The following is a 19,366-nucleotide window of genomic DNA, read 5'->3' as shown; positions in this document are numbered from 1 at the left end:
CAATTTAATCTTCTTCCAAACTCTGAGAGAGATTCAAGGGGCTGAGCGTATTCCAAGTCCTATGGTTATCATAGTGTATTAAAAGAACGACTACATATTTCCCCCCTTCTATTATTTTTACTCATATTTCATTTCATTATGAGCTGTGGTGGAGCTCCAGCTTCCATCCTCGCCTTGACATCCCTCTAAACACACCACAGCTCCTTTTTTCCTGGTAACTCAACACTGGCCTCAATACAAGAGCAAAACTTTTACACATGCAGGTGCGCGCACACACACGCACACACACGCACACACACACACACACGCAGACACACACACGTGCATGAAGTTTACTCCTTTCTGAAAAAAGCTTGTCAGAGCACATCACATCAGCTCCGCCGAGGCTGCGTGCCTGAGGGTTACAGTATCTGCTCATCCTGCTTTCAAAACAATACCTTTAGCCAATAAACAACTTAGCAAAGAGACACAAGGGAGAGTTTATGACTATTTACTCAATTTGATACTGGATGAGGGAAAGGGGGCGGGGGGAGAGGGGGGAGAGGGGGGAGATGGAGGGGGTGGATTCCCATTTTCTCGGAGCACAATGTCATTTCCTGCTGGATATTTGACCACAAAGACCACAGTTCCTGTGGAGCGCCACGCCAAAGGGTACGAGCGAGAGCGATGTTTTGGCAAACGGCGCGGGGTGAAAGAGAGGCCTAACCAGAATGTTCTAGTCCTCCTGTGGTATGATGACAATTCTTTAGCAGCGTGAGGAAATTGCTTTCTCCAACGTGGGGAGGGAGGTTTGGAAATTGAGGGCCTTGGAAACCAAAAACAGGAGCTAAGGGTACATTTGTGTACTCTGAAGTTTGCATGTATGTGGTGTGTGTGTGTGTGTGTGTGTGTGTGTGTGTGTACTTAAGCTCTGACGTTTGGGTACAGGCAGAAACTATGGCTGACATACAGTATAACAATAATAATAATAATAGTAATAATAGTAATAATTATTATAATAATAATAATAACAACAATAATAATAGTAATAATAATAATAATAATAATAATAAATGACAGCAGACGTCCACTCACCTTCTTCTTGCTGCAATAGATTTGCCATTTCTTCTCATCAGGCAGAGCGAACATGGCCTCCCTGTTCTTATCCGTCAGGTCTAGTTCATCCTACAATGATAAGAGAGGTTGTTTATGAACACAGCGTTCATTTTCAAACCAATTTATTAAATAAACAACACAATAAAGAAACACATTAGCAACAAGGACTATGAAAAAAAAGGTGTTTTTGAGAATGAAATGACCCGGGACGACTGTGGTGGTCGTGACGTTTCCGCGGTGCCATTCGGCCTCCGCAGACTGCAGAACAGTGTTTTCATATTCACCCCGCTGCTCTTCTCAATTGCTCAGCTTTGTACACGGAGCCTCCTGCACCTTTTGAAATGCATATGAACCCAGGAAATGAGTCTCTGTCTGCCGGGGAGTAAAAGAAAAGTCTTGGAAAAGAGAAGAGCTGGATAATTCACAGTGGAAGAAAGAGAAATGTGTTGATGGAGAACGAGGGGAGGCGTCGAATCAAGCAGAGAAAAGAAGCTATGTGCTTCTGGAAGTGGATCTGCACAAAAAAGATGGAGCAGAGGTTGAGATGCTACAGCGCCAGGGCTTTGAGTACAAGCTCACACTAATCTTAACATAATGGTTTTGCTACCATGACGTCAGGCAGAAGTGCTGGGCCCCCGGGGCCCCCCCAGAGCGTGATGGCCCCTGAAAGCCATCCACTAGATTCCCAGGATTTGTTTTCAACCATTGAGCCGGACAGGGCGGACAAATGTGGCCCACATTCCAAGTACCCGACACTATGAAGAATGACATCATCTCTCACACAAGCCATTCAGCAGCAGCTTTACAGAGGTCTGGAAGAAAGAGACAGAAATCCAGAGGGTGTGAACTTCAAGGGTGTTAACGCTGACAAAAAAGCCATTAAAGCCTTCGAGTCTTTGACTGAACGGCGTTTCATCTTTAATCAGTATTTATGACAGTCAGTCGCAGTCAGAGCTGACCATCGTGGGTGACATCACTTCTGTGCCGTCTTCACAAACATCAACACACCAACTATCAGCACTTCAGTCCAAAAACAGAGACCTAGAATCTGGTTTCTGGCCGGGCGCCTGGTCTCCAGGTCAAAGCCCTTCCTCCTAAGCTGCTGCTGCTGTTTGGAGGAGCTGATACTCGGAGATTGAGACTCTTGGATTTGAACCAGATGGCCACTGAGCCCAGAAGCTGATCTCTATGCTTCATGCTCTCGCTCTCACTCTCAATTTAAGGTATTTTATGATGGGGGAGTTATGTGAGAAGGCAATATACGTCAGCAATGAAATTAGGATTTAGGATTTAGTGCTTTTTTTTTGAGGTTGTTTTTCTTAGTAAAGAATTCAAATTAGAGTTATACGAGGCTTGAAGTTGGATGAATAGGTAGAAAGGGAACAGTGCAGAGGAGAAGCAGCATGGACGACATGGACCACTTTGCATTAGACACAGGGTAAAGGAAAAAGAGGAGATGGAGTTTAGGATGAGGACGTGGTGGTGGGTGGAGGAATGTTCCCGTCCCGTCGGCCAGAGGAAGTTTCACTTTCCATGTTATGCAACATCTCAACGTTTCTATTCCACCTTCACCTTCACTCCACCCTTCAACTTCAAAATAAGCTCCGATACCACGTCGGCATCACGTGGCCTCTCCTCATGACCGTAGTAACACCCTCTCCTCAAGCTTCCAAAACTAAACATAACAAAACCACTTTGCTGTGTGAAACCTGCTCTTGAAGTGCCCTCATCGTCCGTCGCCAGCATGCTCACATAAACCAAAGCTAATATTGTTCCACCTGCTGCTCAACTGGAGGAAAAACACACACCTAAAGCCTCCGAACGGCCTTTTTTAATATTCCCCCACCGAAGCCCTGCTTATTGAAGAACCATACACAGTTAAAAACAGTGTTGTGAGTGTTTGGCCGTCATGTCCGCTGCACACTGACTGACACACTCAACTCTCCTCTTCCTCACGACTCGTGGACTCCACAGATGTGCTGAGGCGACAGAAAAGACGCGAGACATGAGCTCATGAAGCGAGTCGGTGTGATCGACCCCGTTTCATCTACGGCAAACACAGGGAATGAACGCCTGTATCTCATGTCAAGTGTCGGTGTTAACAATGACACACACACACACACACACACACACACACACACACAAGACAGGACAGGACAGGAAGGCAGAGGAAAGACAGGCAAGATGGCAGGAAGTCATACGCAGCCTCCAGGGAACCAACAGGAAACTGTAGCAGCCATTATTAACCCCAGCCAGATTTAGTGACTTTGCACGTGTGTGTGTGTGTGTACTTGTATTTGTCACCTCTTGAGGCAGAACCTCATTTCCAAGTAACTGGTTACAAATTGTCATTAAGTTACTGTTAGGATAAGGCTTTAACTGGTTATAGTTAAGATTAGAGATGATGCTTTTTTTAGGCTAGTCAAAAAAAGTCAAAGCAGGGTTTTATGTAATTATTAGAAATGCCAGACGAAGGCGAAGGCGAAGGCAGAGGCAGGAGCAGGAGCGAGGGGAAAAAGAGAGCGGGTGCATCCCAGAGTGAACACTGTAGGAAACTCACTAGCAACGGTGCAGAGGGTGGAGAACATTTCCATTCCCTCTTGTTATGCAACACATTTTTGATCCGCGTCCGGCTCGAGAGTCACACAGGAGGGAACATTAGGACAAGATTTATGCTTTAGAGAGACCGAGAGTTTTCCTGGAAACACAAGTTGAGGTTTGAAATGAAAAAGGGATAAATTTAACTCTGCGGCTCTGAGAACATCATTTACATGCAATAAGTAACAGTGACGGGGAGGAGGTAGTTACGCGTTTGAAGTCGATACTGTGAAAACGTCGTGGCGGTTACACAGATGCAGCGTCTGGACACTGGTCAGCTGGACCGCTGCCCAGAGTCAATGGATTAAAACTGTCCCAAATTATGAGACAGAGACAGACAAAGAACGAGGCTCCCACACACACACACACAGATGAAGCAGGTGGAAAACAGGGCAGAGAGAATCTGATGTCTGACAGCACTGTATCTGACCTACTAGCCATGATTCAATTGTGCAAATGAAGCGACATATGTTCATAATATTCTTTCTCCTCTCAGTCCGCTGCAGATACAAGTCTTCGTCCATCTGTACACAAACAGATGCTGAGTCAGGACAGCTGTGTGTTTAACAGCATCATTATTTACCTTGTGTTTTCTGCGGTGCTTCAGTAGCACGGCTCAGTTGTGTTCAATGTGTGCGACAAACACGTGTGCGTCCATATGTCGCTCAGCTGAGACTTGTAAACACTGCTCTCGGAGGCAGATGTTACGGTTGAAGACTGAACTTATGCAGCGAGCTGCCACCGGGGACAGACACGCCCATGTACACAAGTGACTGAGCTGAACTCATTTTCAACGACTCACACATGAGATTTAATGATGAGACGTTATTAGCGGGTAATTGCCGTGACAAACATAATACAGCTGTCACCGGCCTTGAAGCGACACCAAACTTCACACACACACACAGTATAGAGCGTACACATTTCAACTGTGCGTGCAAAACACTGGCGGAAACAAAGTGTTGCACTCGGCTCCAAACAACAGAACACAGAGCTGCAGCGACATTTGCCATCAGGAAATTCTGCGGCCTTATGCAAATGTGCAGTTTAATTGATGCGATCCATTGGCCCCTCTGATGTGGTGTTTGTTCACTGTGTCTAAATCAGCCAGGATTGCTTCCAGGTTCATTTCCATGGCTTCGTCTGGTTCGTTACAGGCACGGGAGGCTTTCATATGGTTCCTGGCAGACTTGGAGCCGTGTTTATTCTTCAGACTTTCTCCAGGAGACGTTGTTGTGCGTTTGGCAGTGTTTACACTGGGCAACCGATAATAGATTGCACATATTGCTTTTCCTGTAATGTTAGTTCAGTGCTCGACACAGGCACTAAGTCATTTCTTATGCACTCCTGTATTCTGATGCATGTACAGAAAACAGTAGAAGCTGTGCGATACAGAAATATCTGTTAGATTTAAAGCCTCAGGTGACTCTCTCACTGCTTCTCAGTACAGCTGCGTCTGGTGTTCATGTCTGTGGCGACACTGACTGAGCACCTGAAGAGTGAGGACGTTCTGATGTTACTGCCAAACTCCCAGAAGAACCCAGGAGAAGCTTTCTCACAATCCTCACAATCCTCATAGTCCTGACCTACAGACAGCCTCAGTGTGTGTGTTTTTGTATCTGTTAGCTCTTTAGCCCCTTTTCTGTTCTAAACACTGACTTTGTCAGGACCAGTAGACTTCATGGGGACCAAAACCCAGTTCTAATAGGACATTGGTATGGCAGAAGCTCAGTGAATGTCCATCTTCACTTTCAGCAGCTTGATTTTGAGCTGTAGGTGATTAACTGCTGAAAAACAGATTCAATACTCTGGTCGTTCTGTTTCAGGTCTTTGGTTAAGAGTGACGCTGGCAGTGTTTTGGTGACAGAGTTTACACACTGGACTTTTAAAGTGTAAACATCTGAGAACGACCTCAGTGAGTTCATGGCAGGTGAAGGAAAGACACCAGAAGTCGCAGTCATTCTTCAAAAGGCTAAAGGAGTAACAATTTTATCATTTTATCATTTTCTGTGCTCCATCATCTGCCAAATACGTGTAAGACGCAGATGCATCATATCACATATTCCATCTGATATTCCAAGTAACAGCAGGCAGCAGAGAGACGAGTTACTGCTCAGGATTTTCAGTCCAGCACTTTTTCAGAGGGAATTTCTGGGACAACGCAGCCCTAAGAACAAACAGCGTAAGCCCAGTGTTTACTGTGGAAGACCCCATTATGGATGTGAAGACACGTGGAGGTGGTTTACTCCTCTGTCTGGCCGAGATGTGTCGCTCCATTGAGTCTCCTTCTCCTGCTCTGGAAAGCTCTTTCATAACAATAATCCCCCATCTCCCCTTTTCCATGGAAACACACTATGTTGTGTTATTTTCTATTTTTCTGAATTTCCTCCCCAGTGGTTGAAGTCCTTGCCTCCCCACATTCGCTCTCTGCTGGCATCACAGGCAACGTGTTCAGACTAAGTGACTGCTCAAGGTCCGACTGTACAGCTATTTGGACGACTGGTCAAATGTGTCAGCGTGTCAGCAACACGATCACCAAAACAGATGTGGAGGACGGATGGTTTGGCCAGATGACCCATCGCCGTGTGCGCTGATCGTCCAATCACAGCAGATATGAATCAAACTGTCACAGGCTGAGTGATCGTCTCACTGGAACCTGGTCAAACTCTCCATGTACTGGACTTTTGAGACCCATGTTGATTGATGCTATGAATTTTCCTAGAAAGATCGAATTTTAACATCACCACATTATTATTAGATACTCTTGATATATAAAGAATAATATACAAGTAGTTTGTTGTTGTGGAGATGGTTGACTTCACTTTCACCTGTCCATAGTAGCCACATTTTGAATATGTTTATATTATAATGCACATTATCATAAATCAATGGCGCCAAACTTTGAAGCGTTCCATCAAAGACAATCTGAACAACAGCCAAACGCAAACATTACTCCTTAAAACAAAATATGGAAGCTTATGAACACCACTGTTAGTTAGAGCACTCCAACAACCCTCCACAGAAATCTATTCACAACATGTGGAAGGGCCCAGATCCAAGGAGTAAATGCCAAATCCTCTTTCCCTCCAAGGCCAAATATCGGGGATGTGTCGTCCTGCTCTGCTTCTGAGCAAGTTTCATCGCATGCTCAGATATTTACCCCAAAATAAGCTGTGGGTCATTCATTCCTCTCAACCGTGAGGACTGCTGTAATTTGACTAAGCACTCCCACATGAAAAGACTGTTTCTGTTTTATACCAGCAATACAAGACTTGGTTTTCTCTCTCCACGTCCAGTCCTCGTCCATGTGAGCTTATCTCAGGCCACAAAGTGCATTAAGTGTGTCAAAAATAACTAAATTGTAGTTATTAAACAGCTGAAAGAGCGTTCTATAATTCCACTGCTTGAGGCAATCAATGTTTGATTGCTACAAACCTACCTTTTAATTGTCTATAATCACGCTAATAGATATCCTGCACTGATCTAAGGGCTGCGATTAGTCATTTTAGGGTCAATTGGCTGGAAAAAGGGGGAAAGGGATCATTTGGAAAACATCTGCCTTGATAACACTAAATCATTTCCAGTCATACACGACATTTCACTTAATCTCTCAATTTGATTTGGACAGTTGGAAGAGTGATGTCCTGCTGACGGTGACTTCTAGCAGACTCAGCGGCGACAGCTGAGCACATTAGTGAGCGAGGGACAAAGACAAGGAGAAAGTCTACAGGTAAGAGAAACAGGCTTAGACCCTGAGAGCGAGAAAGACCAAGAAACAGGCCCCGAGTAAACAAGACAGAAACAGCAAAGCGCTGTTGTCTTCCAGCAGAGCCCGGGCCAGCTTGCATGGCAGCTGAAACCCACAGAAGACCTCTCCTCCTGACAGCTGCGCTCTGATCCCTCTTCATACCGTGGATGCGCGCCAACGCAGCCATGCCAGTTTGGCACGGGTACAGACCGACAACCTTTGCTCACAAGTGTGATCTGTGCAGGAGATGGAACTGCGGGAAACGGCTGGGCTGCATGACGAGGGAAAGACGAGCCTCTGGATTTGATGACTGGAGTGTTAGTGGTGGTTTTGATGATTGGCCTCACGCACTCATCAAAACACCTACACAAGCCATTCACTTCCTATTCCTGTCCTCAGTCCGGTGTGGTAGGGCAAATTAGAACCATGCAAAGGGAAAGAATTGAGCTGCTCAGCAATAGTGAGACAGAAAATGAAGCAAAACTAAGAGCTATTGTTATGAGCCAACGTCATGTCATTTTCATGCATCTCTAAATGTAATTTGACCCATTCAGAGAGCTTTGCTGCACATCTGCATGTTAAAAAACAGCAAAGATTGATTTTTCCTGGAGGAAACACAACAACTGAAGGGCTCATGAGACCAAATCTCAATAACAAGACACCTCATAGTTACAACTTAAGCTTCCACGACTACGTCTTGAAATGTACTCACCACTAGTTCAGAGAACCGCGCATGCAGCTCCTCAGCGTGTGGCATGGGGGCGCTGAACTCGAGCAGCTGCAGTGGTTCGCTGTCCTTCAAGTTGATCTCTGGGGGTTCGCTGCTGCCAAAGCAGCACAGGAGGCCCAGGCCCGGCCGCGTCCTCTTCCTGGGAGGCATGGTGGCTGTGGTGACACAGGTGACAGTGGTGATGCTGGACCAGGAAGGCCAGGGAGGGGGAGTGGAGGAGGAGAGCGAGGCTGCTATCTAGGGGGCATGATCTGGAACAGAGAGGAGAAAGAGAATGGTTAAACTCTGGGAACGCAAGATGGCATTCTTATTAAGAAAGACTATAAATGACTGTTGTAGATAATGTAGACAATTAGTGAATGAGAATTCCATGCACAGCACTAACTGAGACACTAACTATCCACACACTTTGTCTGGTCAATGATTCCTGAAGAGGAAGCAAAGCTACTAATGTTTCCATCAGTCCTGGATCATTGGCCACTTCTTCATCCACACCTGTGCAACTGCCCTTTAATGCAAATATGTAATCAGCCAACCAGAGAAAAGCAACTCTATGCATTCAGGCATGTAGCGGTCGTCAGGATGACCTGCTAAAGTTCACACTGAGCATCCGAGTGAGGAAGAAAGGTGATTTTGAGAGACTTCAGTATTTCAGAAACTGCTGCACAACCGTCTCACAGGTTTATCAGGTGAGAAATGCCTTTTTTAAAGGGCAACAGTGGCTCGAATAACGAATTATTATGCAGAAGACTATCTTTGATTTCACTGCTAGTGAAGTCGTGAACATCAGAAGACCACGACGTGCACTTTATTAGGTACATATAACAGCTACATACAGTCCAGTAAGTGGCCAGTGGATGTTATTACATGAGCAGAACTGTTGCAACAGTAGATTTCATAATCTGCATTTCCTTCGCTGGGTTCATGTAAACATGTTCCAGGGTGCAGATGTTCAGCGGGGGCCACCATCATATCCTCATCTTGACATCAGATGCTCTTGTGCTCTGACAAAGAAACCTCTTGTCTGTGAGGTACAATGGTGCCTCTGCAGTGTGTGTGTGTGTGGGTCTGAGGGCTGCCGCTGCAGTGTATATGTATATGTATGTGTGTGTGTGTGTGTGTGTGTGTGTGTGTGTGTGTGTGCACGGACACCACGACAGGAGCAGAGGACTGAATGGGTCAAGACGCTACAGAGGATTTCCTCAGTGTGACGGAAAGGATACGGGTGGTCTACGCTGTATGAATAACACGCTCTTTACACCATTTTGTGTGCAGACAGTAAACGCACACACACACACACACACACACACACACACACACACACACACACACACAATGGCTCTACAGTTGGTAAAGGTCGTCATTATGAACACACTTCACGTCTTTCATGTCAGAACCACAGACGTGCATTTCCAGCAGAAATCTCTACGCAATAAATACATTAATGTGAATTACAATTCAAATGTTTTAAGAACAATGAAAAAGAAAATCTACCAAATGATGATGCCTTTGTTGAAATGTGGTCATAATCAAACAAACATGGCTTTAAAAACTGTGAATGTTTATGATTTCACTTTCCACATGACGCCACAATCCACCGCTCCATGACTGAGCACAGCCCTCCGCTCAGTGTACCACTTCTCACTACGGCGTCTAAAAATAGCCTGATGTTGAATTCTTTATGAATGTGCTGGGCTCTCTGCAGAAGCTTAAAAAGAGAAAACACCACATTTCCATTTTGCCCTTTTCATCTCTTGCACGTTTGGGTTTTTTTTTCCGCTTCCTTGAATCTGCCATCGTTCTCAGGGAGGGAGCAGCAGAGGAGGGAGCAGCAGAGGAGGGAGCAGCAGAGGAGGGAGCAGCAGAGGAGGTTGTGTAAAAGGAAAAGCAAGACTTCTCCTGGTGCGTTTGAACGAGGAAACGAATTTTCTGACAAGCGTCGTATCTTGAATTATTCTGTTTATTCACCTTCAAATGTGGCGACCGTTTCATGGGCATTGCATCAGTGTGCTGAATGTCAACTCAATTATAGCTAGTGCAAGCCGTGTGTGTGTGTGTGTGTGTGTGCGTGGCAGTGACCTGATACTTCATCAGCATGTGTCTAAATGGCCAAGCTGATAATCCTTCACGGATCTCCAACAGCCATGGATGAACCTTCTTTGAGGCTCCAGAGCAAAACAGAACTTCTGGACTTCAAGTCCTGTACATATAGGTCACAGTGTGGCTCCAGTTGGCTACTTCTGACCTAAACTTAGTTTTAAATGCAAATTTCAAATTCAGAATTAGGACTGTACATGTGGTCCAGCCCTCTTGGATTAGAATAACTGAGTTAGGAAAGCCAGGATATACATACAAGAACATTCATTTTAGTGACATCTAATGGTGAGACGTCAGTAAACTACCGCGGCTTATTCTAAGGATATTATAAAGAGACTATACACTTCCTTATACACTAGGCTGTTATATTTAAGAGTAGTATATTACATTTCCGTCAATAATGTACTTCATAGACACATGAGAATCACTCTGGAAAAACACATCACACTTACTTCACGGAGGTAAATTGTGGAGATTCTGACATCGATGTATTTACACTTGAAAAAGGGCTCATGCACTGATTTTATTACTAAACGATAAAGAGCGAGCTGGTGCCAAATCTGTACAGTGGCGAGTTTGTTATCTTGCTGTCGACAGCTGGTGAAGCATAATGGAAGAGGCCCCTCTGCAGGAATTTTTTTAAAAGCCATTCAACAGAAAACACAACGTAAACCTCCTATGTAGTGTCTGTGTGTGTGTGTGTGTGTGTGTGTGTGTGTCTGTGTCTGTGTGTGTGTGCATTTCTATCTTCACTCTCCCACTGAGCCCCACGTGCAGCCAGTTCTCACTCAACACCAGTTCTGCTGGCCTGCTTCTAGTCAATGTCCATGGAAAGTGGGCCAAAGAATCCAAATACTACTCACACTGGGCACACAGTGAAATACAGCACAATGAATAATCAGGGAAATTAAAGACAGCGGTAACATAATGGACTGTGCACATGTGCGACCGTCTCTTATCTCTCATCATTTTATCCCTGACACTCCGACTCACTCATGTCTCCATTAGTGCTCTTTCAGGGCTGATGGAGACACGATCCTCCCATCAGCCCCCACTGACAGTAACATCTGTCATCGCTGCCACTTCTCATAGAACTCCTGTCATAATTATTTCACATTTTTCTACACGTTCTCTTCTTTCAGTCTTTACACTCAAGGTCCCACAGCCAGGAAATATGAGCACATTTTATATAACGAGAGAGAAGCAGATACAAATAAACGACACTAAATGAAATGTAACTTAAATAATATTATATTATAATGTCAAAATCTGTGAAATACAGTAACACTGGAGCTTATATAGAATTCTACGAATCAAATGGCTAAAAATACACTTTTTTAACGTTGACAACAGATTTGCATTCGCTCCAGGATGCGATTCCACGCCACCATGAAGTCGCTCGTGTGTCTGTCGAGTCAATCACACATTAATACCTCAGCGACCATTGTTACACACAAGAAGATCAAGTCGTCTGACCTCTGCATTAATGAGACAGCTTTAAATGTGCTGGCATCACACTTTTTTGTCCCTGTGATTATTCTGACTTGGAAACATGAGCACACACACGCACACACACACACACACACACATTGTGAGTGCAAAGCCACAGAGTCACATGTTCACACGCTTCCAAAATCAGACACACCCACTCTCAGATGTACCCACATGCAGCATTTTTTCATACTCACACACCAAGAGCCCTCAAGCAGACAGAGGAGCCTGCTGGCTGCTCTGTGTTCTGAAGGGTGTGGAGAGCAGCCGAGCACAGAGAGAGGGAGAGAGGGAGAGAGGGAGAGAGAGAGGGAGAGAACAGAGATGAGAAGAAGGCGAGGGAGGGAGGCAGGGATAAAAGGAGATAGTGCTGCCACTTCGTATTCAGCCCACAACCTCATCGCCTCATCCCCAGCGCCTGGAAGTAGGTCAGTAGAGGAGGGGGAGGCAGTGAGGAGGGGAAGACTGCTGCGTGTGTGTGTGTGTGTGTGTGTGTGTGTGTGTGTATATATATACATACACACACAGGCAAGAGAAAAATAGAATAGAGGAATAACATAGCAATGTGCGGATCAGTCTCTCAAACATCTGTGCGTGCAATTTCAATGCTCCCTTTGACATCTGCCACACACACAATATGCTTTTAGTACCAAACACAGTGGAAATGGATCTCCCGTTCTCTCACCACCCCCCCCCATCACTCCTTAATAAAACACTAAAATACAACAAATCCACAAAACTCTGCATCTTTCACTGTCACTTTTATATCTTATATATATATATATCTTTCTCCTCAAACCACTGTGCAACTTGTGCATCAAATGCACCTTAAAACCCCCTCCATATACTAGGAACACATGACAGAAAGTGGAAAAACAGATCAGATAATAACAAATAGAATAGATGTAAGAAGCGCTGCACAGGTTGTGGAGGAAGGCACAGACACTCAGGGAGCAGCGTTACACTGACACAGGCAGGAACAGGCAGATGCCAGAGTGCAGATTTAGTGACTGGCATTGTTTTGACAAACTCTTGGCACACAACTGTCGGAGTCAACAACAGGGTGTCAGAAAGTATCATTTTAAGATTCTTAAGGTTTGGTAACGGTTGAATCCAGAAGAATAGTGCACTATAATAACATGAGAGCGAGGAAAGAAAAGGAACTATTTAAATATGCATGGATCCTCGATGTTGTATAACATCGTAGAACAAACTAGGTTTAGAAGATTTATCAACTCACCTTGCTGTAATAAAGAAGACTTCAAATATATCAAATATTATTTCCCTCGTCTATTAATACGCATTTTTCTCACACACAACAGTCACAATAAAAGACCATGAAGGCAGAAGGCAGGGCTGAGAGAGAGACCAGGAGCAGATGTATAAATGGGGGATACAGATGCCAGCAGTAGATAAAAAAATCACAACTTAAGCATAAAATCCAAAATTTAATTTGAAAAAGAGCTCGTGCTTCAACTGTAAAATTTCTTATTGGAGCGCTGAACCAAAAATCCAATGTAATGTTGCCAACTTTAAGACTGAGCCGGCACCAAAACGTCTTAATTGTGTTGTTTTGGCACAAATCCCCAGGTCGTCACAGTCGGGCATCAGTATGTACAGATCAGATGTTTCCTTTGACGTGGAAGTGAACAACTCACGCTCATGTATTCGACATGAAGTTGCTATTCAACCCCGTCACTGGACACAGTGGAGCCTCGCCACCCTTTGGATATTGTTGCCCCAGACGTGCCCTCTCCAACATGACCTACCCTCCCTTTCTACTGTCTGCCTGCCAATGCAATGACTAATGGGCCTAACCCTTCAATCCTTTTTCCTCCCTGCAAGGCCACTGGCTCCGAGCCAAATCACCTGGGACACTGAAAACCCACTCTCTCATGAATGTCACAGGATCTGTGGGCCACCCACGGTCATGCATCGGGTCTGGGGAGGCCATGTGCACGTCATACATCTTACCCAGAACACACTGTGGCTCTAATCACGTACATTAGAGCCAAACACAGGCACTCAGACATGCAAATTCACATTATCGCTTTGCTCCCACTTAGTTACAATGACCACCAGGAGAGATTAGTTTACAAGATTTATCACACAGTCGTGCGTCGTCTGAAAAAAACATGACTAAGAGACCGGGCCCATCCATAATGAAATTCACTTAGACGTGTATACATGATAAATGCTCACGTGCAACAGAAACACACATTTCAGAGCCGGTGCACACGAGCATTCCTAAGGTAAGACATCACCAATCTATTCTCCGTGGTCAGCAGGGAGTTACTGACGAATGACCAGAGCTGACAGAGAAGGAGCCGCCGTTATTTCATGCTACATTTGCATGCGCTGCATTCCTGCACATATTCTGCTCAAGATTTCATGAGAGACCGCCCCCCTTCCAACATGGCCAAGTGGCTTTCTTGTGCAGACCTGGACCACGGGCCACAGGCTCTGGATTGGACAGTCCCACTGGGGCATGAAAGAGTGCAGGATAATACGGGGAGGGATTGTTTTTCCAGTCTGCACAATGTTGAATATACGACCCCAACAATGAGGACCATGTGCTCTTCAAGGGGACAGTTATTTTTAGCAATGACAACACTTCAATATCCATGGCCTCGTTTATGAAGAAGGCAAACGAATTAATGAAGCATCGTTTTCTGCAGAAATGTATCACAAAGTAAATGTCAGTTATGAGTGGATAATAATAAACAAGCAGTTATCAAATGTATGGATGCTTGGCTCCATCAGCGGACACCCGGTGAGTTTAAAGCAGTTACTGATAAGGGCTCCGTCTGTGCTCTTAAACTTAAGTGCATCTTCCAGGAAATGAGTGAAAAGAGCCCAGAATCAGACAATCAGAAACCCACCCTTCCCCTTCTACCATTCCATCAACCAACCCTCCCGCGTTCCTTCGCTTATGGTCTCCCACATACAGAGATGACACATCCATAAACCTGTTTAACAATGACCATGCATTAATAATTGTGACCTGATCAAAGTAAATGTTGGTGTAAAAGAACGAGATACCACAGATTCATTTCCTGCTTGAACCAAAAGTTGAAGTGACCGCAATCACAAAGGTCTCGTCTAACAACAAGGAAGAAATTCTGCAGATTCTTTTTTTATTGTCTAAGTCGACTGGAGGGCAACTAGATTTGGTTGAAGATAATTGAAACTCAAACTCCACTCTTGTCTCTGGGCAACATGAGATTTAAAATATGTCAACTCATTTGGCAATGACTTGAGTGTAATGTACATTCATGAGCTGCAGCTTTAGTTCCATGTTCCGTCCTACAGTATACATAGGAAGAAATGAGTAAGTACCTCCATTCACAACGACAATTATTATTAATTACCTTAATAGCTTTTGTTTAATACTGTTGCTTAAATATTCCCAGACTGTCTCCGAGGCAAATGCAATCACATTTGGACGTAGAGACTTTTTTCTCTTGTTTACAAACATCTCCCCTCGGACAGCTAAATATAAGAGGAGTGTTATCATATGCAGGAATTCTAGGTTTGCACTGTGGTTCCTGTCTTCTATTGTTTCTTTCCTTCATTGTAGACCCAATTGCTATAAACTGGTAATTTAAGATGTGCCGCTCAAACTGTCCAAGACGTCGAGTCCACGCTGTGTGAATTCTTGTTAATCAACTTTTGTTTGAACAACTTTAAGGAGACAGACGTCTACCAACATGGCAGCCGCTCAGAATTACATCAAAACCTTTAAATGTCAATTCTTTCACAGCCAACATTTGAGAATTCTCAGAAATGGTATATGCTCATAGCTTGATTCAAAACAAACATATAAGCACTATTGGTTTTAATGGGCCCATGAGGCACAGAAACCCACCTCACCCATAAAGGGGAAATGCCTCGACTAAACCACTGGAAAAAGAGAAGGGGGGGAGGTGTTTCCAATCCTCCGGGGATGTCATTAATAGCCATTTCATTTAGTCTGATTTATTACTAAAAGCCACTTCCTGATGTGAGGAACATTCATAATGGCACAGGCCATATGAATTAATAGGGGGGTTGTTACAACTGTGCTTTCTGAGTTTTTGGCTTTGATCAAACAGATGCACAGAAGTGCAAGCACCACCGTACCCATCCATGCACAGCCACAGTTTGAAGTTTTATAGTTTATAAACATGTTAAACCTCTCCGTCCAAGCCACGAACCACAGACACAAGCTGCACGAAACAAAGGTCCAAACGAGAACCCACGTCGAGGCAGACGCGAGGTTCCCGAGTTACACTTTGGATGCTTGATGGGGTAAAAAAAAAAAGAAAGAAAACCTCTCTCCTAATGATTTCTTTTGTATATGCATTTCAGTTAAACCTTCTTTTCTCTCTCAAGGCTTCAGCATGTGTGGTAGAGAACTCAAATAGCTTCTCCACATGTTGCTTAAGGAGAGTCCAACAGTTGCTGCATGGGACCTCAATAATAAAGATGTTAATATTGGCTCAGGAAGGGGAGTCTAACATCGGACTGACCCACTTTCTCACTGGCCAACAGGCACATCTCCCCGAGTCACATCTCTGCTCATCAACTCCACCAGATCACTGGGATAACGACGCTATTAATACAGGGAACGAGAAGAAAGTCAGCCATGCCACATTCCACAGGCCCCACGCTTTCCCACATGCAAACAGGGGTCAGGATGAAATCCAATACTTGGCATCCCTTTCCCTCGAATCCCAAAGCGCTACCCTTCCTTATCAAATCTTTTTCTTATTGCATATCGGAGGGTTGCAGCAGAGTCACAAGCCCCCAGTCTAACTAAAGACATGTTATTATACGGGTGGAAAAAACGTTTGGCATGAGCACAAGCTCCGCGATGGATACAGTGACTCTAAAGAGGGAAGTGATGCTGGACTTCCCCGGAGACTCAACGTTCTTCACACACTTTGAAGCGTGTTTTCTTGGATAGCAGGACTTGTTTCCATTAGCACAGTGCACCAAATATAAGTAACACCGATCTTCTGGGTGTTGAAAGAGTTCAAATGTAACTAAACCACTGGCTCGCCAACAAGTTTCCATAGATACCGGCGCTAATAACAACAGCGCTGCTTTTGCTCAGCAGTTCTCAGCAGATGCATTTGTCAGTTGGCTTCTGTTTGGGTTTTCATGCTTTGCACCTATGACATTAATAGACATTGATGGGCATATTTAAATATGCCCATCAATGTCTGCAACTGGCCTGCAATGCTTCATATTGTGCATTGTTAAGCTATTAATCTTGCCTGGCTGAGGGTCAACAGCTGTAGCCGTAGAGGACAAAGTGCTTCTGGGTAATGTCTGGAATGGTCTTCTGGGACCGTTATAGCGACTCAGATAGGGGCAGCCCTGTGACGTGACCATGGCCTGCAGTAATGCAGCACTGAACTGTAGCACTGTAACAGATACGCTTACACATCATAAGCCCGGGAAGTGTGTCACCGGCACACATACAATAGTGCTTTTTGACATCAGCTCAGTGTGGGGACTTCCAGGGAAGCAGTGAGAGGAACAGCAGCCTCTCTTCATAGAGTTTGGTCCCTCCCCCCTTCGGTCTCTGTAACTAATACACTGCAAATACTACATGACAATAATCCCATTAAAATGATCAGATAGTTGAATTTAAGCAGCTTTAAAGATCTCATCTCCTTTTCCCTCTCTGTCCTCATTCTAACGAGGACGCGTTTGAGCCGCCCGTCAGCATCGGAGCTGATGAAGCGATGAAGGGCTGACCGCCGCTCCCCAACTCTCCCTCGCTCTCCCTCGCTCTCCCTCTAATCCTGAGAGAGCAGTTCATGCATCCGTAACGCCCGATAAAATATGAAAAGCCCTGAGAGCGCTGGTGGCAGCAGAGGGTGTGGATTTGAATGTGTGAGTCCACAACTTTGGTTAATGCCCTCGCAGCACACTGAATCTTTTATCAGTGTCACTGTGCTTGACCCCAGGTGCACGTGAATGCTGGAGGGTAAGCCTTGAATGTGCTGGAAATGGATACTATCTTGTTCACAATGCAAGAAGACATCAAAGGGAATACATGGCCTTATATGACTGCACCACTTTCACAAACACTGGGGAATCTGTGTGGAATATTTTCCATCCATAAACCGCCAGACTCCGGCAAAGCCCTGGTAAAGCACCTGTAACCAATTTCACAGGTGCTAATCTGGACGGGTGGAGCTTGAACCTTCAACAATTCCCTCTCAACACACGCAGCGGATTTACAATTCACATGACAGACTCTCAGCCAGCAGAGGCAAGGCTTCCACACAGGAAAGGAGGCTTCATGATTTCTGCAATTGAGGAAGCCAAGCAGATAAGGGCAGGCTGTTTATGTTGGTCCGAGCTGCCGCTGAGTATCGGCTTCCTTTGAAGGAAATGTGGAAGGTCTGCTATTTCAAAAAGTAAGAAAAGGTGATAATAAATATCCCGAGCAAATGGAGGCTGCATTTAGGACCAAGTCTGCCTCTGCAGTGCCATATTAAGTTGAGTCGTTGCCGAGAGGAAATGTACAGCATATATGGAATGTCTGGCTGCCAGGCCACAACTTACACCAGCAGGCCGACTGTGTGATTGATGAACGTGTGTGATCAGCCCATACAGGAAAGCAGATATCCCTGTACCCATGACGTGACTCTGTACCATCCCTCCGTCCAATTCCTGAAATGCCAAACATTTCCTTAACGTCTACTCCGTGACATCATGGGGTGTTTTAGGGTTTAAACCAAAGTTGGACATCATCACCTCATCTATTTCAAGCCAAACCCAGATCAATCCTTGAGTTTATGCATTTTCCAAAGAAAATGAGAGGCCAAAAAAAAAACCGAGTCCAAAACTAGCACCGATATGCAAAAATGCCCCGCTCATATAATGCACTGGCACACTCCAGGGTAAAGCAAAACACCGTCAACACTTCTGAAGACGCTGCCAAAACATAAATATGCTGCTGTTTATGACCTACAGTATAAAGCCACTGTAGTGGGAGTAAAACACTGCCCCTCACTCCAATTACAACAACACAAAAATGTGGTAAGTTTATCATCTTGGTGGGATTAGTATCCCCCTCCTCCAGCCTCGCTGCTCAGCTTTCTACAGATCCTGAGGACTTTCTATTTATTGGATTGGCTACAGTCGCCTGTTTTTCCCTGCTTGGATGCGGTGTGGTGCATGAGCGAGTCGGGTTTACGCTTCAACATCTGTAGCCTGTTGTGTGAAGCGATCTCCAACTAGGTGAGCGGCACTCGAGTGTATCAGTATCAAGATCAAGTATCTCCTACTTACCCACTTCAAACGGGCTGCCCCAACAGATGGACTGTCCCTGTGTAACGTCACAGGCAAATGGAAACGACAGAGTCTCAGACTCAGTAAAGTAAGTTTAGGAGGAAAGTACAACGCATTCCTACATCCTCTGGCTCCAAAATGCTCATTTGGCCATTTGAGATGTGTGTTTTATGGACAGACTCCATGAAACACAAGTGTGACGATGTTTCCCGGCTGTGGCTGCAGCGTTTTGTCTTCCCTCTCTGAGCTGAAAGAGCTGAGGCTCTTGGTTTCAGCTGACTGTGCTGGGATCTGAGCTGTTGACACTGTCCCCT

At 44.9% G+C, this 19,366-nt stretch overlaps 1 protein-coding gene across 3 annotated transcripts in view; it reads right to left on the bottom strand.

Annotated features, from left to right (window-relative positions):
- The window catches only part of daam2 (dishevelled associated activator of morphogenesis 2), an 81,758-nt gene that overhangs the window by 42,179 nt on the left and 20,213 nt on the right, over window positions 1–19,366 (bottom strand). For 2 of the 3 annotated variants that reach the window (XM_058614735.1, XM_058614733.1), the window contains exons 2-3: window positions 8,154–8,422; window positions 1,075–1,164 (exon numbers count right to left, since the gene is read on the bottom strand). In XM_058614735.1, the coding sequence (XP_058470718.1) occupies window positions 1,075–1,164; window positions 8,154–8,321 (258 nt within the window). In that variant the 5' untranslated portion in view covers window positions 8,322–8,422. Of the gene's footprint in view, window positions 1–1,074; window positions 1,165–8,153; window positions 8,423–19,052; window positions 19,346–19,366 lie in introns of those variants that run through there. The other variant, XM_058614734.1, reaches the window with a different exon arrangement.

This window comes from Solea solea, chromosome 18 (genome assembly GCF_958295425.1).
Source record: "Solea solea chromosome 18, fSolSol10.1, whole genome shotgun sequence".
Taxonomy (NCBI): Eukaryota; Metazoa; Chordata; class Actinopteri; order Pleuronectiformes; family Soleidae; genus Solea; species Solea solea.
This window is presented reverse-complemented; position numbering and strand designations above follow the sequence as displayed.